The sequence below is a fragment of the Pteropus alecto genome, unplaced genomic scaffold (assembly GCF_000325575.1).
Source record: "Pteropus alecto unplaced genomic scaffold, ASM32557v1 scaffold68, whole genome shotgun sequence".
In the NCBI taxonomy this organism is placed as follows: Eukaryota; Metazoa; Chordata; class Mammalia; order Chiroptera; family Pteropodidae; genus Pteropus; species Pteropus alecto.
Genome location: NW_006441386.1, coordinates 8,567,525 through 8,591,394, shown reverse-complemented (window position 1 = coordinate 8,591,394; position 23,870 = coordinate 8,567,525). Strand labels below are relative to the sequence as shown.

At 48.7% G+C, this 23,870-nt stretch overlaps 2 protein-coding genes across 2 annotated transcripts; both read right to left on the bottom strand.

Moving 5' to 3' along the window:
• Positions 1–121: 121 nt before the first annotated feature.
• Positions 122–7,844, bottom strand: NAT16 (N-acetyltransferase 16 (putative)). The gene is given in 4 exon segments (XM_025051545.1): positions 122–2,171; positions 2,817–3,038; positions 3,719–4,106; positions 6,198–7,844. Coding segments are annotated over 4 exon segments (1,191 nt in total). The 5' UTR covers positions 6,209–7,844; the 3' UTR covers positions 122–1,601.
• Positions 7,845–20,814: 12,970 nt separating this feature from the next.
• On the bottom strand, positions 20,815–23,350 carry MOGAT3 (monoacylglycerol O-acyltransferase 3). Its single transcript, XM_006918668.1, is given in 10 exon segments — positions 20,815–20,926; positions 20,928–20,964; positions 21,050–21,252; positions 21,844–22,018; positions 22,318–22,379; positions 22,381–22,524; positions 22,785–22,851; positions 22,934–22,983; positions 22,985–23,039; positions 23,278–23,350. Coding segments are annotated over 10 exon segments (978 nt in total).
• Between the last annotated feature and the right edge of the window lie 520 nt (positions 23,351–23,870).

Sequence of the window (23,870 nt, the reverse complement as noted above, 5' to 3'; positions counted from 1 at the left end):
AAGGAAGTCATTAGCCCCATTGCCACAGGGCTTAGAGATCCTCTGTAATACAGGCTGCTGGGGAAGGGGGGAGGATAATGCATCTCATGCCTCCCCACTGAGAACTGAGACCGACACAGAGTAGGCTTAAGGTCCGTTTTATTGTAAGACAACCATCATTGAATTGACAAGGAGTGGCAAAATGGCCAAGTACTGGAGGCAGCAGAGGCAGAGCAGCACATCGGCAAAGCTGGGGTCAGTGGTGAAGCAGCAGCAGTCCCCTTTGCCTGTCTTCCACCTCCTGGCTCCTTCCTCTGCCCGCATCTTGGATTCTATCCCCAGAGAACCCTGTGCTTGCTGTCAAAGAATCCTTAGCAACTGCCCATTGTCCAACAAGAAGTTCAAGCTACAACTGTCACACTACGTGAGGTTCTGAGGCATGCTTTGGTCTCGGGACACCTGGGTTTTAGTCCTGTGAGGTACCCAGCTACCGTATGACTGGGAAGTCATTTTGATTTTTCTGAGCCTCTGTTTCCTCCCTCTGTGGTGGAAGTGAAGATCCAGTGTAGGAGATAGCTCTGTGCAAATGCAGCTGTTACTACTTGCATTTAAATAGACTGTCAGAATCCAAAAGGCATAAGGGAACCAGAAGAAGAGTGTCCAGAAATATCTGGAGGTGGGGATTCACTAGAAGGCAGCCTGGTTAGAATCAGGAAACAGCCCCACATGGGTTGAAGGACCTACCTTCCACTACACCAAACTCTCTAGCCCAAACCCTCTGGTTCATGCCACCCTTTTGGGGGAATTGGGAAGGGGCCTGCGAAACAGCAACATCTGCAGATTTAGAGGAAACCACAGTCAGAGGGGGCAGGCTCAGAAAGGTTGCATCACCAGTGTAAATGGAGGGCCAAAATAGGGGGCATTATAAATCTGTTTCATTTACAGGGTCTCTCTCTGTATTTGACACAGGGCAGGTGATGAAGAGGTCATGGGGAAGAGAAATAGCGAGGCAGAAAGATGGGCAATGTGTCTGGGAGGTCTAGGGAGGCGGTGGATTGGGGCACAGAGAGGAGGGAGAGGACACTGACCTAGAGTCACAGAAGGCTGAGACCGCAGCGAGGAGGGGAGCATGGGGCAAGCTCCCAGGGCTTGAGAAAGAACAGGAGGAAAAAAAGTAATACGTATTGAGCAGTTGTGCTCCTGACCAGGTGCTGGGCATTGCACACACTTCTGCCCGTTTCAACCCGCGAGGAGGCAGAAGGGAGAAGCAAGAAAGGGCAACGGATAGGGAAAGTCTCTGAAGCCTGTGCAAGAACCAGTTCTTTGGCCGTGTGTGCGTGTGTGTGTGTGCATGTGTGTGACCGACCGACCGGTTCTTTGGCTGGAAAAAGGAAAGAGCGGACAATAGCAAACGAAAGGGGCTCCCTTACGGCATTCGGGGGCGCTAGAAGCAAGATGGTAGAGTAGTAAGGGGAAAAGGGAAGGATCGGCTTCGGGTAAGGGTAAGTGGCAGGATAGAGGGCGGGGGACCCGGTGGAGTTTGCAAATAGGGGTGGGGCTTTCTGGGGACCTGGGGAAGGGGGCGGGCCTAAAGTGCGACTTTCTCCTCGATAGTAGAGGCCTCAGATGTCGGACTCCAGCAGGTACTGTTCAGTGTAACCCTTGACCAGCTCGAGCCCCAAGCCGGCCTGGAAGAAATCAGCCAGCTGTGACCATAATTGGGGCGCCAGGAAGATCTGGCACATGACGTTGAGGCCGGTGAGACGCGAGGCCTGGCACTGCAGGTGCCACAGAAGCTGGCTTTGCACCTGCGCGCTGTCGCAGCCGAAGGCGTCGATGTTGAGGTAGCGTCAAGTGCAGTCGCCGCCATGCGGGATGGGGAAGGGGAGCGTGCACAGCGCGAGAACGCGCGGGCGCGCGCGACTGTCCAAGAGCCACTCTATGTCTTTGGCCGCCAGCAGACGCAGGTTGCTCTCGCTCGGCTGGTAGGGCTGCCAGTCTTGGATGATGGTCCCTCCCGGAAGCACGTCGCGCTGCACGGAGGGTGACAGCAGGAGGCGTGCCACGTCGCCGCCAGCCTCCGACAGGACCTTGGTGGGCAGCGGCGAGAAGGTGCCGGAAGTCCGCAGCGCCGCCAGCCGCGCGCCCAGCCTGGCAAGCAGCGCCGACGCGTTGAATCGAACCCAAAGGACCTGTGGGGGGCGCGAGTGAGCACGAGGATGGTGGCGGGAAGGCTGGCGAGCCTGGTGCCTCAAGGCATCTTCACTCTCACATTCACACCCACGGGCTTTCACTTGGGCCCCACAGGACAGATAGTGCGGGACCGGATGGAGTGTGATATGTGAAAGCCTGAGTCCCCGAGAGCAGCATGAAGGAACTGGGGAGCAAAGCTTCGGAATAGGAAAAGCTGGTTAGTGTGGAGTAGCAAGGAATTGGGGATGCAGGACCCTACATCTCCAAGGGAAGTAGAAGGGAGGGAAGCGGATGAGTTGGTTGGATGAGGAGGAGGAGAAAGGACGAAGACTCAGATTAACATGTTTGGGTCCTTAAAGAGAGACAGAATCGGTGTAGGGGAGGCAGCATCACGTAAGTCTCACCTCCTGGGCTCTCCAGCCTCCTGGAGTAAGGACTGAGGGTTTGACACCTAGGAGTCAGGAGTTGCTTGACTTCCCTTGGGCAAAGGGCTGGGTAAGGACAGAAGTCCCTGGGCAGGGATCATGGGCGCCCCCACTCGGTAGAGCCGTAAGAGAAAGAAAACCAGTGACTGGGGCTGGGGGAGTACGCCCGGAGGCCCCAGGAGAGAGGCCCGGCCATCTGAGGCCCCTTGTCCTTCTCACCTGCTTGGTGACTAGGCGGTATTTCTTAAGCTCACAGGGGCCCAGCTGGTCATCCCGGGTGAGCCGTACCACCTTGACCCCTGGGTACTGTCGCTTGACCAGCTGCGAGCAGAAGCGCTGCAGCAGCCCGGCCACGCCCTTGCCGCGCTCCCAGGGCGCCACGCGCGGCCCCTCCACCAGCGCCGTCTCCCGGGCATCAATCACGTGCACCAGCACGATCAGCTGACCGAGGCCGTTAGGGGGCCCCTTGACTCTGCCCATTTCGACTCACAGGGCTTGCCTCTTCCCACATGCTAAGCGCTCCTTCGTCACCACCCTAGGCAGGACCTGGGGCCTGCCCAGGGAGCTCTCTTCGGCACTTGGGTCTCATATTCCAGAGCTGGCTGAACGGTCATTCGCCGGGGTCACTTCCACCTCTTGAGATGCTGCAGCTCTGCGAGCACCAAGTCCTCGATCGCTCGCCACGCCACCTTTCTCTTAGCCCCTCCCCAGAGCCTATCTCTGACCTGATCCTGCTCACCATATCCAGGCCCTCTTTGTGGGGGAATTCAGTTCACTCAGGGGTCCTGGCCACCTCCAGCCTACCCCTACTTACCTGCTCCCCTCTTTTTGTGCTCCTGCCCCCAGAAACTCCTTAAACAAATCCTGAAATACCGAAGCTCTCACCAGTCCCTCCAGTTCCTCTGCTCTTCTGAGTTCTACAAGTCCCTCAACCCACCCTCACTGCCTGGGCCTCTGGGTCTGCATGCTCTACTCTTTGGTTCCAAAGCCAACTCTATATCCTCAGCAATCTGACTAGGGCTGGAAGAGAGAGGCTCGCTTCCTCTCCTTCCTAAGATCCAGAGACCCAAATGCGCCTTTACCTCCTTTTCACCTGGGCCCCGCCCCTCGGTTCTCACCACTCCTCCGTTGCGCTTGGCCAGCACCACAGTGCGGTTGGGATCCCGGAGCCAGCTGTGGTAGCGGCTAGGAAGGTAGTCAAGGCCACTGTAGATGTCCCGGAAGATAGCCAATACCTCCTCAAACTCCTGTTCTGTGGCCACCACGAAGAACAATGCCTCGTCCTCAGGCCTAGATCCAGACCTGGGTGCGGCCCCCAAGGACTCGGCCTTGGCCTCAGGCCCTGACTCGGCCCTCAGGAGTTTGTCCTCAGTCTCAAGCCCTGAACCAGACTTGGACTTGGCTCTGGCTTCCTGTGGCCACCATGGCTCAGAATCTGGCTGAGCCTCTTTTTCGGCCTTAGGGACCTCTGAGGTGGCTATACCACAGCCAGCTTCCAGCTTCATTACCCTGCAGAAAAGAAAGAACCCAGCACTGAGGTCAGAGCCTACTGTTTACACATCTGGCCCCATTCACAAAAAGTCCCCACAACCCCTTCTTACACAAACACTGCTTCTCTTCTGCTGTCCACTCAGATCCTGGGAATAGAAGGCCTCCAGCTCCCCATCTCCCACCAGCTCTCAGAGCTCCCAATCCTACCCTGCTCTACCCTACTGGCATGCTGCTCAACACACAAACTCGGGACTCCCTCTATCCCCAGTCAGCCGAAGGACTCAAAGGAAACAAGGGGTGTCTATGTATGGGGGGTAAATAATGGAGGGACATCCACCTCTCTGCAAGAACATGAGAATGGAATTCTCATCACCTCCACTCCCCCTACAGCAGGGTTTCCAGGGAAAGTAGAGGGTTCAACTCCCTTATTCTTTCCTGCCATTGTCACTTATCATCCCAGGGCAAAGGGAGGGTGATGTAGATCTCAGATCTCCTTCATATTGCTTCCCCAGTGCCCTCCACCTCTGACACACATATTCAAACAAAAGACAAAGGAGTGGACAGATGGATGACTCTATTAGATAATTTCAAGCCAACCCTCCCAGGCTCATCAAAATAGCCCTTTCCTTCCTCAAGTCTGTTTCTTTCTTCTTAGGGAGACTTGGGCTTATTACAGGGCTGGGCGATCACTTTGAAAGGGGTTCTGTTGGAGCTCCAGCAAACAAAATGTCCACCAAAACCACCCATGTCCCCTTCCCATTTTCCTCTCCTCCAAAGATGAAGCTTCTCCTCTTCTCCCTCCTTCTCCTCTTCCTTCTTTTAAAATTTGTTCCTGTAATCCTTGCCCTATCTCCCACACAGGACTTTCCCTGCCCGTTCCATTTCTCAAAGTCTCTTTTTTTTTAAGTCAATCCCCTGTGCATCTGTTACCCCTTTGGCTTCTGGTTTTTCTCTTTTCCCTAATGAGATACAGGGCCAAAGAGAAAGCCCCTCCCCAAGTCCTGATGACTCCTTATTTCCAGACCTCCCTCTTCCAGATCAACCAAATCAACCAATTAAATTCCACTCCTCTCTCTTTCAGCCAATTATAATTCTCCCTTCACATAACCTACATTAAGCCTCATTAACCAACATCCCCGGGAACACACATACTAAATAGTTTGTGGAGGGTGATATTGGCTTGGTTGGATTTTTCTTTTTTGACAAGAACATGACTTAGCCTTGGGAGGGGCACCAAGGGGGTAGTTTAGGGATGATTTTACCTTCCATACCATAAACATAGCCTACGTAAAAACAGTGTTTGTTGTACAAACAAGCTTCTAAGCACGGGCACCATCTTCCTCATTCTTTTTAATCTGATACCCATGCCTAAGGCTCTCCCAGTTAAGCCAGGGTAAGATAAGACAGCTGGGGCCAGTATCATCAGAGGCACAGGCTCAGAGGATCTTAGAGCCCCTATTAAGGCCATTGGAGACCACCAAGTTCAACCCTTTCACAGTAAAGAAATCGAGAACCAAATATGTAAGAGGGAAGAGGGGTATTAGATTTAGTGGGGTGATCGCTTTGTGAGTTATGTGGATCTCTGATCACTATACAAATGAAACTAGTACATTATTGTATGCCAACTGTAATTGAAAAAAAAATTCATTGAATTGTATAATATAAATACAAGTAACTAATTGTCTATTATATTTCAATAAAGCTGAGGGGGCGGGGGGAAGAAATCAAGGCCTGAGACAGATAAGATCTTGCCTAAGGAGACTCAGCTTGGGCAGGGCAAGGCTAAAAGTTAAGTTTTCCTGGCTCCCAGGCCAGTGGGGTAGACCTATTTTTGGTGTATCTGGATCTCTAAACCCAGCCTGAAGAGCAAGGGTAGAAAGTACTGAGTCCTTGGCAGGAGTCAGAGGTTCCAAGAGCTAAGGGCTGAACTGACTCAGAACCAGAGATGGGATTTCAGGAGGAACCTCCACTGCCCTCACCCCACTGTCAGCAATTTCTAGGCCAATAACAAGCTCAAGCATCAGACTTCTTGCTCCAGGAGATGATGACAGGTCCTAGAGATGAGCAGGTTAACTTGTGGCTCCTATCTGTATCTCCAGGCAACCTTACCAGCTGTTCATGGGTCCGTGGAAAATACAAGCTCGTAGTTCGATGGTAACTCCAACAATTCTCCACTGCCTACCAAAGGGGGCAGAATATTTGCAAATTGTAGACTGGAACACATACAGCTAATCTAAGACATTAGGCTCTTGTTTCCCCCCACCCCCTTGCTTTTAACATGGGGAGACTATTTCTAATGGTGTCTCTACAACATCTCAGATAAGGTTGTTCGTAAGGGGAGGGGGAGTTCCCAGGGTCACAGGGAAGAAGGAAGAGGTTGCTACTTCATCCCCCATTTTTTCTTCTCAGGCACTCCTCTACTCCTGTTCCCCTTTTTGGGGACACGAAGGTTCCAAAGTCCTTAAACCTTGGGGGAGGTAAGTGCTGGGAACAAAGTAGGTCTGGGGTTTCAGGCCAAGCCAAAGCTACCGGCCAGTCCTCCAACTCTTGCTGCACACTCTGATCACTCCCCACTCTCCAGTATGACGACCTCCAACCTGGCTCTTTGAACTATAACTTCCATAAAGTGTCTAGGCAGAAGCAGCCTTGTGCCTCCAGGGCACTGTGGGAAATGTAGTTCAGGCATCTCCTGGAAGAGATGTAGCTCCAGGAAGAGGGGCAGCATTTCCCTTGCCATCTATATCCCTACATCCTTGTATTCGTTCTTTCAATCTCTTCAATATGAATGATCACTCTAGGGAGAGGGGAATGGTTGGAGTCATTGCTGGGCATACTGGGAGCCCACACCACCCCCACCTCCACTGCACCCCGCACACCTGAAACACTGACGCCCTTGAGGTCCCAGTTTTTCCGAGCTGGAAGAGGGAGGAGAGGGAGCAGAGAGGCGGGGACAAAGAGACGGCAGCTACACAAAGCGCCCAAAGAAGAGAGCGAAGACAAGAAAGGAGGCAGAAAGGAGACAAAGGCGGATAGGGAGATTCCCAGCGGGAGACGATGGGAGAGGGGAGCGCGGGGAGGCACGGATACTGAATTACAGACATGACATCTTGTGACTTCGGGCTCAGCTGATGCCAATGAAGTCCCACCACTGCACACCCTCCCCAGGGAGACCATAAATAGAAAGCAGCGTGACACACCCCCTTCTCCCCGAGTATTTGGTAAGGGAAGGGGTCAAGGCAAGGAGAAAGCCAGAAAAGAGGCTGGAAGACAACAGAGATCTCGAAAAGAGAGGTAGTAGGGGAGACAAGATGAAGTGGGGCAGAGCAAAGGGAGGAGGAAGACAGACCAAGGTGGCGGGGTGGGGAGGAAGGAGAGTGCCCCAGAGAACCACAGCCATGGAAGACGAAGACTGTACTGGAGGGTCTTCCCTCAGCTCCCTTCCCGAAGTGGGAGTGGGGGAAGCAGGCGGGAGGGAGATTCCGAAGGAAGCTGTCTAATTTGGCAGGGGTTCCCCTAGGCACCAGGTCCTGGGGACAAGTGGGAGCGAAATGGCGACGGGGTGGAGGAGGGATGATGGAAGGGCGTATCTGAACACCCGAGGCGAAGTCACGGTCTGTAATCTATCTCACGGGACTAGGAAGGGGTTTGGCCGTAGGGGGCGCGGCGGCTTTCTTCCCCCGGGGGACGGTGGGCTCTGCTGTCCCCATTCCGCGGCGGAGGAGCACGCCAGTCCCCAGCCCCCACTCCTCGCAGTCCCCCTACCTCGCCGGGGTCCGAACTGGGGCCGGGATGCTGAGAAGCGGAGCGGGGCGGCAGCGCAGACAGTAAACAGTGCCGAGAAGGGGTTACTTCGGAGCCCCGAGGGTCAAATTCGGGTGACGCGCGGGGACCGCACCGGTCCAGACTCGGAGTTTGAACGTGAAAGTGGAATCTGCGTGGCTGCTCAGTGAGGCCCGCGGGCTCCGGTGCCCAGCGGTTCGGGGTTCAGGCGGTGCGTGTGGCTCCCGCGGCGACGCTCGGCTCAACCCAGGCGTGCGACTCCGAGGGGCGGAGACCCCAGCGACGCGAAGGAAACCTGGCACGGATTTGGAGCGGACTTGTGTCCGGCTGGGGGCTGGAGAGGGCGGAGGGGGCGAGGGCGGGGGGCGCGGTGTTGGTGAAGACAAGCAGTTGCCGGGGTGGTGCGGTTCTGGCAGGCGGCGCAGCTGGGTGGCCCAGTCTAGCGGGCGAGACTCCGCCCCCTGTCCCTGCGTGGGAGGGGCACAGAGGGTCTGGAAGTGTTGAGTTTTGGTGGAGAGGCTGATGCCGGCTGAGTTATCTCCCCATTCCCCCAGCACTTCTATGCTCGGTCTGGGAGTCCCTACCGCCCCGCAGTCCCCCTCCTCCAGAGCCATCCCCCATTGAACGTAATCTCCTATCTTCATCCTCTCGCGGACAAGTAAGTATGAGGCTAGAAACCGACGCGGAGCCGATGGCCCTGGGGACCCGATCGGAGAAACTGAGAGGAAATTGGAAACCCGTGAATATCGGGAAGCGAAGAGACACAAAGAGACAGAAGCTGAGAGGCTGAAAGGAGCAGAGTGAGACCGAGCCGGGGTGCACAGGCCAGCTCAGCTCCCACTCAGCCGCTCGTTTCTCACAGGCCGTCAGGCAGCAAGGCCCCCGTCAGGGCAGCGCGCAGAAAGACTTCCAGGCACACCAGTGTACACCAGGTACAAGCACACAGACCTCTGCGCACATACAAGCGCTGTAGATCTTCGCACAGGAGACTCCACACTCCGTGCGGACCCGGGTGGGAACGCGTGAATATCGGGAAGCGAAGAGACACAAACGAAGAGGAAGGGTGGGAGGAAAAGCAAAATGTGGACCCAGAACCCAAGTGCGTGAGCACTGCCCCTGATACTCTAATAAGCTGGTGGCCCCGGCCTCTTAACTCCTGAGGGCTTCCCCAGCCCCACCACATAAAGTGAGATAAATACACCCACAATTCAACCCTGTAAAGAGCCAGGAAAGTAATGCGTGTGAAAGGCCTTTAGAAACTGTAAAGCACTGCAGGGAATATTAAGGTCTGCTGAGGATGGGACCCTTCCCTGTCCTCTTTCCAGAGCCTGTTCAGAATTCATGCTCCCCACTTCCCACCAAATTTGATCCCTCACCTATCTCATTCCATTTTTATACTTTCCAAGGTGATAACTTTATAACCTGGTAAACTGATCCCATTGGTTGTGCTAATGTGATAAAATGAAGGATCATGTTCCTGGACTCCCACCCAAGTGGGTAAAGGGATGAAAGTCGTCTCTTGAATTCTAGGCCCACCTAGGCCAATAACTAACTGACAAGTCACTCAATCTTTTTTTAAAATAGGACTTCCTCCCCCATTTCTGATTTTTGAAACCATTAATGCAGAATGCATCTCATAAAGCTGCAGTTAAGGTAGAATATGCTCAATTGTGGGAAAGCAGCTCAAAAAGTTAAAGATGTTGGAAGGAAGAGTCTCTAATGGCAGAAAGGGGATGCAATCACATCCAAATCCCTCCCCTTTCACCAGAAGCTGCACCTTCTCCCATCAGAAACTCTTGGATTGGTCCAACATTCACTCATTCGGGCTTAAAAGTTTCCCAACGTTCCAATCCCCTCATGTCCGAGTTGCTTAGAGCAAGATGTCACTGCTCATTGGGCTAGTCAATAGCCATCTGATTCTAAAATCACCATGTTCAGACTTCTCCATCCTGACTCTCCTGGAGGATGGGGAGCAGTGGTGTTAAAAAGTTGAAAGATGACAATCTCCTGACTACCCCTCCCAGCAAGAAAGAGCAAGAGTCATTCGGCATCCTTACGTGCTCAGAGGCTGCAGGGAAGTAGGCCATCACTCCGTGCTATATCCTTTGAAATTGACCAAGGTTAAGGCCATTGGGGGATGAAAGAGTAATCTGACAGTTGAAAGGTAAAAGCCCTGGCTTCTCAGACCTGGGTTCCAGGGCCATCCTGTATCTTCTACTGGTAGTGATACATGTGTGAATCACAGAGCCACATCGAATGTTTGTTTATAAAGCACTGTGGCTTAGTTCTCACAACACTGTAGGATGAGTGCAATAGTTTAGTCTCTTTACAAATGAACAAAGTGGATCCTAAGAGGTTTCATGATTTGGGACAGGTCTCATAGCAAGGGACACTATCAGGTCCTTTGACTACAAACTCAGACCCTATTGACTACTCACCTCTCAGAGGTCAAATGTACCACCTTGTGAAAGCACTTTGAAAACTATAAAGCATGAATCAAATGTCAGTACTATTAATGCTAGAGATATCCATTAGTCCTTCTGAATTTTGTAAATGATGTCTTATACTTTGGGGTCTTAAGTATTGGCTTTGACTCTCATACTGGACTTGTTTATTTGGGCCTTTTATTTGGGCAAGCCTATTTGTCTTCTCTCTGGGTCAAGTATGCCTTACTGTCAGCAGGGTGGTGGTACTCTTGATCCTTGTCATTTTAGTTGGGCCCACCCTCTACTGCAGGGCCCTCCCCATCCCCCTCTATCTCTCCTCCCTCCTCCACAATGGAACCACCTTGGATCATCTTTCCAGGCCTTCTGAACACCTCTACATGCCAGGATTCTGGTGACTAGGAGTTCCTCTTCCAGATTTGTGAGTTTTGAGTGTTCTCTCTGACCTCTCTTCTTCCAAGGCCTAGTCCCCTACCCTCCCCCTGATACAGTGACCCCTCCTCTATCTGGGCAATTCCCTAATCTATGAGTCAGGTCTCGACTTTCCAGGATGTCTCCAGCTACCTATGGAACATCTTCACTTGGATGAAAGCAGTGAAATAAAAGATGTGAGTGCTTTATAGGAACTGAGCTGGATACCTCACTGCTTTATGTTGTACAACCTTCATGTCAAGTTCATTTTTCAGATAAGAAAGAGAGGAAAGAAAAAAAGGTTGAGTAATTGGTCCAAAGTCACAGAGCCAGTGAGTGCCTAAAAACCTTACTCAGATTATGGCACTGAAAATAATCATCTAAATCACCCAGAAGGCAAGGTATCACAGATGCCACACACTCACTTGTGTCTCATGGTTTCCCTTATCTGTAAAGAGGGCATGTACCTAACTTCCAGTAAGAATTGAATAAGATAATGTTTGTAAAGTGCCTGACAGCATAGAAATTCAATTAATGTTAGGTATTATGATCTAGCCAATTGGAGCAGCAATTCTCCAGTGGGGTGCATTACAGCTTATACACTGGAATTCAGACACAACTGAAGCCTCTCTTGTTTATTCTTCTGCTAGGACTGTCAGACTAAACTCCATGAATCAGGGAATAGAAAGATGAATAACCATTGAGCTTGATCATGAACTTTTTAGGACAGGGTTGATACCACAATTATCTTTATACCTCTGGTACTTAGTTCAGGTCTTGGCACATAGTATGTGCTTAATAAATATGTTATGAATGAATGAATGGTCTCAATCTATTTCAGCAGTTGGGGAGAGTGAGACTAGACTGATTATTTATCAAAGGTCACCCAGTTGGGTAGAGGCCAAACCAGACTACTGGTATACTAATCCTAAACCAATACGCAGCCCAGACTTACCTACATTTCTAAAGGTTAGGTGTGACTACTGTGCTTAAAAGTACCTGAAATTTCATATCTTCTCTCCTCCAATCAACAGGTTCCTCTCTCCAATCCACATAAATCACCACTGAATGTAATGTCCATTTATTTATTCAGCAAGCATTAGTGTCATCTTCCATGGGCCTGTTTGATTCCACATCTGCTCTCAATTTAGCTGGCCATAAAAACAAAACAAAACACTTTTGTTCTGGAGATTATCTAACATACACAAAAATAGAGAGAACAGTACAGTATAAGGAGGCCGCATTAGCCTATCTTCAGCTTCAAAACTTATCCATTCATAACTAATGTTGTTCTGTACCACAAGCTACTTCTCACCTCTCCTAATAATTTGAAACAAATTTTAAACAAATTTTAGACATCATATTATTTCACTAGTATTTCAGCAAGTCATTTAAATATCATTATTAAATTGATATAAACACAACTGTGCCTTCCTCCCAATTCAGATGTTGAAGCCCTAACCCCTAATATGACTATATTTGGAGATAGGGCCTTTAGGAAGGTAATTAAGGTTAAATGAGATTATAAGGGTGGGACCCAAATCCAATAGGATTAGTATCCTTATAGGAGAAGAGACACAAGATATCTCTTTCTCTCCAAGCATACACAGAGGAAAGGCTTTGTGAGGAGGCAGAGAGAAGGCTGCTGTCTACAAGCCAGGATAATTCTCACCAGAAACTGTTGGCACTTTGATCATGGACTTCTGGCCTTTGGAAATGGGATTTTGTTACATCAGCCTGAGCAGACTAAAACACATACCTAAAATAATCTCTCTCTCTATCTCTGTCTCTCTCTCTCTCCCCCTCCCCCCTCTTTCTTTCTCTCTCTCTTTCTCCTTTTTTCTTCCCTCCCTCCCTCCATGTCTCTCTCTCTCTCTCTCTGCTCACTTGCTATAGGGCAAGCCAGCTGCCTTGTCTTGAGAAACTCAGATAGCCCTGTGGAGAGATCCACCTGACAAAGAACTGAGGCCTCAATCCAACCATAAGAAATGGAGGCCTGTCAACAACCATGTGAGTAAACTCGGAAGTAGATCTTTTAACCCCACTGGAGCCTTCAGATACTGTAGTCCTAGTCAACGGCTTGACTGCAATCTAATAACCATAGGCCAGAATCTCCTAGCTAAGCCTCTTAGAAACTATGTATTAACAAATGTTTGTTGTTGTAAGCTGGTAGGTTTGGGGGCAATTTGCAATACATGAAGTAACAGATAACTGATACACTTCATATGTATTTTAGGTTTCTTTTAATCTACAGATTTCCCCTCCATCTCTCTCTTTTGCAACTTATTTATTGAAAAGAATGAATGTTTGTCCTGTAAATGTCCCCACCATCTGCCTTCTGCTGACTACACCTCCATGATATTGTTTACCATATTCCTCTCTCCTCTGTTTGTCCTGTAGGTGTAGATCTATCCTCCTTGTCCCATATGGTAGCCATTAGCTATCAGGCACCTGAAATGTGGTGGTACAACTGAGGAACTGAGCTTTTTATTTTATTTAGTTTGAATTACAATAATTTAAATTTCAAAATGAATAATTGACCAGTTTACTGGAAAACTTTTAAGTAGGTTCAGAACAACTTTTTAAATTATAAATCTATTTTTTCACTTGTGAATTTTATAAACTCCAAATACAGATCAAGCATTTCCAATGGATGTTTAGTGTCTAAACTGAAATGTGTTTTACCAGATTTCAAAGATTTATAGAAAGAAAGTCTGTAAAATATCTACTTACTATGTATATATTGATTACATATTGAAATAATATTTTGGACACATTGGGCTAAATAAACATTAAAATTAATTCCACCTTTTTTTTACCTCTTAAAAGTAGTTACTACTAGACAAGTTTAAATTTTAATGTGGTTCACGTTAAATTTCTTGCTAAAGGTCAGATTGCCCTTTTTAAAAAAGATTATTTCATAGGTGATGCTGCGTTTTTCCATCAAAGGCTCAAATCTGGTTGTCTTGTTGAAATCTTATCAGATATTGATGCTCAAGACTTAAATCTAATCAGTTACCAGAGTTTGCAAAATGTCGATATTCTTATTCTGTAATTCTGGGTTGTTTTTGTTTTTGTTTCTCACTAGCTAGAATAAAAGGAACCCTGTTCTCCTCTGCTAAGATTACCCCGAGGCATAGTTTGTGAAGGAAAGATAAGATAAATGCCTAAAAATTTCCTATTATTTGTTAATTTTCAAAATAATGAGTTGGTTCCTTAGCATTGTTCAATGGAGATCAATTATTATTTTTAGAGCCATTAAGAACTCATGGATTTTAAACCTGTTTAATGTGGTGCAATTTAATGCAGTTTCTGCCTTTATGGATACTCAAGTTATTCAGCTTTTGGGGTAAATCGATGTTTTTAAATGACATGGAAGGATCATGATAGATCTTTAGGAAGAGCTACAGGGATGCAGAAAAAAGGATGCCCTGAACCAACCTGGCAGGTGGGCAGGTAAAGAAAGGTGTCCTGGACTGAGATTTAAAAATTCCCCTCCAGATGATAAAGAAAAGCAGGGTCTTTCCAGTGGGAGGGGACAGCCTGAGCAAAGCCCAGAGCTGAACACAAGCAAGAACAAGCAGTTCTGGGTTGCACCCATCCTTTAGGCAGGGGCTGGCCAGGGGAGGGTTTTAATCAGAAGAGATATGCCTTGTGAGTGGAGACCGCTCTCTGGTGGCCACATGGAGGATGGCAAGGAGGGAAGAAACCCAGGGAAGAAGGGACAAGCTGAGCTCATAGGGCTTCTTTAGTTCATTACATATACATAAGTTAGACAATTCCAGATCAAGAGCAGAAAACACAGTGTTGGGGATTATTTTGCAGCTCTTTGGGAAGAGAAATGCTAGAGGGAAGCTCCTTAATGGCTCTTTACTCTGAGGCCCAGACCTCTTGAAAATAAAATGGACCTTTCAGGATGGTGCAGTGATTCATCTTCTCTCTGTGCACCTGGCATGTGCACTTTTCCAAAGTGAAGATCCCATGGCAAATGCTTGCCACTACCCAACATGGAACATTCCTTGTCTAATTTGCACAAAAACCACCTCTTGGTGGCTGCAGCCCCCAGGTATAAGCAGACAGTACTTTTGTGTGAATTTTTTTTTTTTTTTAAAAAAACACCTGTTGTAGGTTGAATTGCATCCCCCCAAAAGGTATGTTGAAGTCCTGACCCCTAGTACCTGTGAAAGTGACCTTATTTCAAAATAGGTTCTTTGCAGATGTAATCAAGTTGAGATTAGGTCATATTGAATAAGAGTGGGCCCTAATCCAATATGACAGGTATCCTATATGAAAAGGAAAATTTAGACACAGGCACAGAGGGAGAATGCCATGCAACAACAAAAGCAGAGATTGGGATGATGCAGCTGCAAGCCAGGGATTGATGGCCAAGAGCGAAGAGGGAAGGAAGGATTTCTTTCTCTCCTACAGATTTCGGCAGGAACGTAGCTCTGCCAACACCTTGATTTTGGCCTTCAGAATTGTGAGACAATACATTTTTGTTGTTTTAAATCTCCACATGAGTGGTACTTTATTATGGCAGCCTTAGGAAACTAATTTAGCATCTTTTCTTCCCGTGATGGGTGCAGCCCCATTTCTAGCTTTGCGATGAAAACCCCTATTTACTCCCATCCCCACCTGAGCATTTGGTGCAGGGCATGAACTACAAACTATGTGGCTGATTTCCTCTTGGATTCGTTTCATTTGTTTAGCACTCACCATGTACCAGGTATCATGACAAAATGCAAAAATAAACAAGACATACTCCCCGCCCTTAACATTAGCATTTAATAATATGGGAAAGATGATAATAAACAAGCCATATGTTGGTGTAGGAAAACAATGGTTTGCATAACGTGATGTTCACAAGATGTCATCTTGTGATATGGTTGTGGTTAGGAAAAGATTTTGTGGGAAAAAGGTGGGCAACATAATAGTGACAATGGTTAACATTTATTGAGCATCCTATCAGGCACTGTGCTAAGCACTTTATGTATACATCTCATTTAAAGCACATAATGGTGACCTTGGTGTAGGTGGCTAAGGCTTAGAGAAGTCATGTGAGTCCACCAAGGTCTATATCTATTAAGTGCTAGATACTGGAGCTGAGCTACAACTTGATGGTAAGGGTTCCAAGGATGGTGGGAAGAACTCCAGTTAAGAAGAAAAGCAAGTTAAAGATGGATGAGAAACTGAGCTAGGCTCTGGTTGTGGGCTTCCTCAAATGCTGTGCTGAGGAGCTCACACCTTCTAACAATGAGGATCCAGTGACAGTAAGTAGGAAAAATGAAATGATGAAAACAGTTTTAAGGAAGAGCATTTTGATAGCATGAGAAGGCATTTGATGGAAGATGAGAGGTAGGACCTCTGATCACTGAGAAGTGGTCCCAGAGGGAGGCCATGGGAGGAATGAGGGTATGGAGTAAGGGAAGAAGCTAAAAAACACTTAGAAGGAAAATAGAAGAGGCCAGGAAGTTTGATTGGGGTTCTGAAAGGTGGGCAGAGAGGAAGGAAGCAAAGGTGATTCTGGCATCTCCAGTGTGCAACTGGGCAATAACATCTGGTGGAAGCAGGCAGTTCAGGATATAAACAGAGCTCATTGGATACACAGATGCCATGTTCTGTCTGTAGATAGGTTGAGTTTTCAGAGCCAGCGGGATGAGCAGGTGGTGAGGACCCACAGGGGTAGAGCTCAGAAGGAAGGACCAGCAGAAGGATTAGAGAAGAGCCTACCTCTGAGAGGTGACAGCAGTGGTCCCAAAGCACATTAGGGTCTGCATAGGTGGCAGGTGAATGGGATGGCACAGAGCTCAAGTCTGACCCTAACAGGATTCTCACTACCTGGTCTGGAGCTTCCAGAACAGTTGCAACAATGCGTAAGCTGCCTTAACCTCCTCTGGCTTACTGGGCAGTATCTTCTGCCAGTTCTGAGGGCTCCTCTCTGCCCTGGCCCTCTGTAACGATGGCTTTTCTCCTTTTTTCTCCAAAAATGTCTTCTGAATGTTTCCTCTAGGCTGCATCGTGGGTGAGTGAGCACCCACACTGGAGAAAAATTCAAGAGTAGAGTGGCAGGAAGCCAGTGGATGACAATTTTCTTAAACCTAAACACACAGACATCTGTGCAGCTGAGCCATGAGGTTGTGTGCATCTCATTCACTTCTCAAAATAACCCTATGTATGTTCAGTTGGCAAAAATTTGAGCTATACCTTGTGATTTGTGCACTTTCTTATATTGTATTTCAATGAAAAATTAGAAAAAAAAAATCCCACAACTCTGAAGTAGGTAGCTCCATGTTATCAGGGAGAAACTGAGGCCTGGAAAGGTTAAGCAACTTGTCAAGGTTGGGGTTGGTAGCTGAGATTCAAAGCCAGGTCTATGGGTCTCAGAGATGGGTGCCCTTTCCTCTGTGACCACTCAGTGGACCCTTTTCCCTTCTGCTCCTTCACCGGGCGAAGATGGCCACAGACCACTTTGGGTCCTCAAACCCAGGTTTTGTGTCAAGCCTCCCCTTGAAATATATGCCTTCTAACTCTGTCCTATTTCTGTTCCAAATAAGTGGCCATTATCATAGCACCAGGACAGCCATGTGGCACATTTCTCAGTGAGGACCTAGATCCTGAGGGCTGGGACTGGAAGGGACAGTCCCCTTTCTCTGGGGCCTGGGCTCAAGCTTATTCTGTTTAGAGTCTTGATTCATACTAAGGGCTCCAGCATTGATCAGGGGCTGAGCCTGATCCCCATCAGCCCAATGGCCAAGCTGACAGTTGAATTTGGGGGATTTAGTTCAAATATGGGATTTAATTGGAACCTGTATGACAGCAGCTGCTGGGAAATAGTTGACTGATATGCAAAAGGCCATTTTGAGTTTCTCTTCTAGTATCTCAGTCTAGCAGGCTGTACTGCTTGTCTGGACATTGTGGTCTTGGATCTGCACAGATTGGTGGGAGGTATGTGACATGGAGCTGGCCTCTGGACTCTCCACTCGTCTCCATACAAGGCTCTAGCCTCTTAGACCAAGTTCCATCCAAGACTAATGCTTGATGAGGGAGGGCTAGAAAGCCAGATGACAGGAGGAAAATGGGGACCAGAGGACCTTTGCCTCGGTGAGGCTAGGATCAGAGCATGACAGCAGAGGTTTCTTGGGGAGGCTCAGGAAAGAGTAGGAGTCATGGGAGGGACCCTTGAACTCTATGGCTTCCTCCCAGTCTTGGCTGGCTTCCTGGAGAAGGTGGGTGGTGGTGAAGGGAGGCTCCCTATGGCTTGTCACAGTGGACAGGAAGGATGTCAAGCTGCCATGATGAACAGGGAAGTGGCACTCATCTCGCTCAAGTGGGTCCTGGAGGGATATTAATTGGGACGCATACTTGCCATTGTCCAAGGGTGTCATCTATCTTCCTTTGTCCAGCACAGTCTTCCCATGATCCTCAGCAGTAACAACACATTCTAATTGCCACCCCGCTATCCCCACCCGACACTCACATGTAAATGCCAAGTCTCTCCTTCCAGAGATGGAAGCCTGATCTCAATCTTCCTGTACCTTTCTGGCTCATGCTGTGGCCTCCCTCCAGTCCAGATGTTTCCACGTGGAGGATAATGTCCCCTTTTGATTCTTCTTCTCTCCAAGGTCAGACCTGGCACCTTTTCTGAAAACCTTGCCCTACTGACTTTGCAGGTACTGAGAGCATTTTGTCCTTTTGATTGCATCTCTGCCTCTTGGGCCAACTATATTTCTTAACTGAATTTCTGGCTGCTCTTATTTCTCTCTAGCCTCAGGCCAATCTGCTCCCAACCATCATCCTCTCCATGACATCGGTCTTGGATTTCAGACAGGGGCTTTATGGGGAATAAAGTCCCCTCCTCTCTGTCCCCCAGTCCCACATAAAGGTCTCATTTCTCACCTACCACCCAGCTCAACCCCATATCCCTAGAGAGAGGCAACCACCACTCACAGGGAAGCAGAGGAGCAGGGAGATTCTTGGAGGAAGACCCAAAGTGGTCTAATCTCTATAACCCCAGCTCTTGGCAGCCAGTTGGTGCATTTGTCCTTCAGGAAAAGAACATAGAGAAAAATGTACATGATGCTAACACTGAAGTTTGGGCTGAGGTATGAAGATACAATAAATAGGTCCTCCATTCCAAAAGCGGCCAGACCAAACCACACACCACATTTTCCAAGTAAATGGTTAAAAAGTGACTCTTGAGCCTCTCACTCATGACAAGGATCAGAATTTGGAGATGAAGGAGAGGGGGTTGGGGAGGACTTTTAACGTGCTAGAAGCTCTACTCCCAGAAGGCAAGGTTGACTTGACAAGATCAGTGACAAAAGGTTTTAAGACACAAAGAGATTGGCATGTCCCAGCATTTGGGGGATGTGATCACCAGAGAAATCTAGTGGCTGACTGGACATTCTACTTAAGATAGAAGGAAGGACAAGTGGCTGCATCGAGGATAGCCTGCACTCTAAGGGTATCTGGACCAAGGATGCTCAGAGCTGGAGCTGTTTTTTTCCATCCCTCTCCTTAACCCCCAAACTAGAAGAGTAAAGGGATTCCTACAGAGCAACCTTTGTTGAGTGCATGGGCAGAAAACCAGGGACAGATGATAAGGCAGAGAAAGTACAGAAGCTACCAAAGAGAACTTAAAGGGAAAACCGAAGGATCCATGAGTGTACCCAGGAGGAAAAGGTTTTGAAGATCTGGAGGCCCAGAGAACACATTGTATCTTAATGGCAGTGTAGTCAAGATTGTTTGGGCTGCTTTTCCCCTCCTCTGCCCCGAGAAGATCAGTAACAACAGCTAGCATGGGAGGGGAAGGAAAGACGTCATCCCCACCCCTTTCCACTTCATCTTCCACAGCTGCTGCTTCTGGATAAGCAGACAGCATCCCATCCTTGCTGGAGAGGGGAAAGTTCCTACCCCTGGATGAAGATCTAAGTGTTGATTATCACATGAATTAAACATTTCTATGTACTAACGTAAAATGGATGTAGAATCTATTACCTGAGAATGACCCAGATAAGTCATGGGATTGCTCAGAATTTCATCCAGAAATGAGAGAAAATTCTTCCACTGAATAAATTTTATAGGAAAGTGGAAGACAAATATAGTTGCATTCCAATTACATTTCAACAAATAATTCTTGTTTAAGTCCTGGAAACAGATACAAAGTCAGTCAGCAAATAGGACTGACAAAATCAGAGGATGCTATGACCAGATAAAGACCCTTACATTGTTTAATCTGACCCTCTCGTTTGACCATTGCCATGCCTGTAACAACGATGATGATGATGATGATGATGATGATGATGATGATGATGATGATAACAAACTCTCATTGGCTCGTATTTTGTCAATCTCTGTTCTAAGCCCCTAAGTCTTAGTTCTTTAATCTTTACAATAGTCCTATGCTTATTGAGCAAATGAATTAGCGGTGACCTAATGCTGGGCTTGCAGTAGGACTTAATGTTGGTAAAACAAATCTTTGCTTCATCTGATCTCCCAGACCCAAGGAAACTTAAAGGATGGGGATGGGGTGCAAAGACAAGCTATGTACTTAACTGTCTTTTCTACCACTGGGGATCATTCCATTCTCTATATTGTCAGGTACCCTTGATCAAGCTCAGCTTTCTCTCATTGTATTCCACCATCCACCCTATCTTCTCCAACCACTTAAATCTTTCTCACTCTTCTAAGCCTAGCTCTCCTTGCAGCTACCCTTCCCCAACTCAGTCTGAATACCGTACAGCTCTTAGCTAAGCAGATGCCTTCATTTACAGAGGGAGAAAGGGCCCAGCAAAGGAAAGAGATTTATTCAAGGTCAGGCAGCAGAATTAAGTTTCACTGGAAGGAGAATTCAGGGTCCTGATACTCATTCTAATGCAGCAACTTGATAGCATGTTAAGATGAGAAAGATTATGCCCCAACATGCTCACGCACAAAGGGAGAGTATGAGTGCTGCAGGCATCCAATTCCACAAAGTAGGAAAGTAGGAGAGAACTAGATTTTATTGGAAGACTAGAACACAAAAGTAGGTAGGAGTGTCAGTGCACTGGGATAAGGGGCTTAGGGGCTGGGGAGCAGGGACAAGGCCAGGGCTACATGAAGGTGAGGTGAGTAGAAACAGGGACACAACAGCTTTCCATGTGCTCCTCAAACAGCTGCTCCAGAACCTTCACATAGAGCATGTGGTAGTGGTCTACACTACCACATGTGGAGGCACTGAGGCACCAGGTTGGGGCAGCCCACTATAGTGAGAGGGGTGACAAGTGAGGTGAGAGGCCTCTGCTACAGGGCTGGTGGTAGCTTTCTTACCTGGAGATGGGAACTCACCCACAGTGGTGATGGGAACAGGGAAGGGCAGCAGGCCCCAGGAGTTGGCCAAGAATAGACCATGGTCCCAGAAGAGGCAAGGAGCAAAGCCTTTGAGTTTCTGGCAGGTGGTTTGGTACAGATGCTGCCAGGAGCCTTTGGCAAAAACCTTAAGTCTGAAGACATCATTCTCCCCAAAGGAGTACACAGGCACAATGGAGGCCCTAGGAAGGGGCAGCAACAGAGAAGAGAGTAGTCAGGCCAGTGGCTCTTGAAGTACCCCAAAATGGAAGACCCAGAGAGCAGCAAATCCCTCCCCACACCTCATGATTCTACTTCTCAAGGACTTTAAAGCAAACAATGATGGCTATAAAGAAAGATCTGGAAGAAAGAGTACTTACTGAGAAATGATTGTGTACTAGGCGTTCATATATACATTTCCTCACCCAGTCTTTACAACTATATCATCGCAAGGCAAGTATTAACTACTTCACAGGTTAAGAAACATGTCCAAGGTCTTGCCTTTGAGACAGTGTCAGAGAGGAATTTGAACTCCACACTTTGAACCAAAGGGTCCTGCTATTTGCATTATGAACTTGCCTCTCTTGGAGTGGGAGAAAACCTGGAAAGTTATCACAGTGCTTGGCACAGAGTAAGCAGTGCTCTCCAGGTATAGGGCACAGTGGGCTCTGGGAATACACAGTCCCATCTATAGGAACTTGGATGTGTAGAGATGGAGAGTGTACCCGCTCAGGCACACTGTGAAGTCTGACCATTAAGAGCAGCCCTGGAGTGGGCACCTGTACCCCACTCACCCATACCTCAGCGCCAGGTATACAAAGCCTTTGTGATTCTGGAGAATGAGATGATGTTCCCCTGTGATGGCATACAGGGACTCATGGGCACCCCCAACCACAATGACCACAACCTGCCCAAGCTGGGGCTGTGACAGAATAAAGTCCAAGCTCTGGTGGTTAATGGAACACTCGCCTGCAAGCATGAGGAGGTGAGGAGCAGTCATCACCCCCTCCTCGGCTCCATAACCTCTCACTCCACCCTTTAGTACCTGAAGGGTGAGCCCCACATCCCATTCCTTCTAAACCCCCCTACCCACCATGCCTATGTCTGTGTGCCCTATGGTGCTTGTCCCAGCAAAGACATTACAGAACACTTGCTCCAAAGCTATTCACTGATGTCCACTGGGAGCCTGGCTGGTATTCAGGCCAGGTCTCTGAGCTGGGAGTCACCTTGGCCAGAGGGCACCTCCTCCCTCTCAGCTAGAAACTCACCACAGGACATGATGTAGTCTCGATAGATTGGGATGTGGTAGAGTTTGGCCGACTGGAGTAGGCTGAAGAAGCCCAAGGAACTGCTGAGAGAAGCCATTGCTCTCGGTGGAAAAATTACAGAAGGTTCCAATGCACATGTTTCCATGTGTGTGAAAGTCAAACACATAGTTCCCGTCTGGGGGCAGCTCTACTGTTTTCACCAGTTTGGGGGTATTGGGCAGGATGGGGGGAAGAGGGCACGGAAGGCAGGACACCAGCTGAAAATTTGTTGCCCTCCACCCTAATAGACTTCATAATTCAAGGTCCTAGGATGGGGTCAAAGGTACAGGGGCCTACTCTTGAACACTTGCCCCATTGCCTGAGCTTAGGCTGCCAGAGCTCAGGCTCCAACACAGGAAGGGGTGAATAGGTAGGGGAGGTGGGGGAGTAGGAGGGGGCTGAGAATCTTTGGGTAACCTGTTACCTTGATAGGATGATAATCCGTTAGGTGTTTCTAAATGGTCCAGTTCCTAATCCACTCACACCGCCTTCCACCTTAGGGCAGAGATATATAAGTGGAAGCCCTGGAGGCACCCAGCTGCCATCTCTCACTACCTGGGCCCCTGTCCACTGCTACCTCGGTTGGGTATATCCCAATCCAGGAAGGGCCACGTCAGGTAGAGAACAGAATGACCAAAGAGGCATGAAGAGGAGGGATAAGACAAGAAGGGATAAGAAAGGGCCTGGGTGAAAGTTGAGGAAAAAAAATGAATTAGCTTTTGAAATTCCAGGCATTCCATCCATGGTTCCTCTCCTCCACCTGAGGATCATATCCTCCCGCCAGCTCCCAGCCCCACATCCAGTCCTTTCCCCTTCCCTTTGCACTTGGGCATCCAGGCAAGTGGAGCTGCAGCCTTTCTCCCCAAAGTCTCTCCTCCCCTTTCAGATCCCAGGCACCCATGCCTCTCTCACTCCTCCCACCTGTGAAGAGGAAAGTGAGCATGTATTGGTAAGCGCCCAAGGCTGCTAGCCACTGCTTCTGCAGGGTTTTCATGGCTCAGGAGAGCAACAGGAACGTGGAGATTCCTATCCCAGCAGTATCCCTCCACCAGCAGGGCTCCAGGACCCAGAAGACAAATGAGGAAGTTTTCAGTAGCTATCTAGAAGGCTTCCTAGCCCAAGGGACCAAGCCTTTGGGACCTCCCAGGATTGGGATCGCGAGGGGCTGAGGGGTGTGGACGGGGAGATCTCCGGATCCTGACTTCTCCAGGCTGTTCTCAGACTGCTCTTTAAACTTCCTGAGTCAGTGGGTCTGAACTGGTTGTGGGACCCATCTGGCAGGGGCGGAGGGCATGTGCCAAGGAGGTGTGGAAATTGATGAACAGAGGCTGGAGAGCCCGCTCTCTGAGCCCCAGCCTCTGGCGGGGTCCAGAAGCCCAAATGACACTGTCTGATCTCAAGTAAGACCCAGCAGGCCCATGATGCGTGCCGGAATCTGTTTGCAGGTCTCCGGGAGTGTCAAGGCTAGAGGCGGGATGGGAAGGGAGTGGTGCTGTGGGGCAGGTAGACCCTCC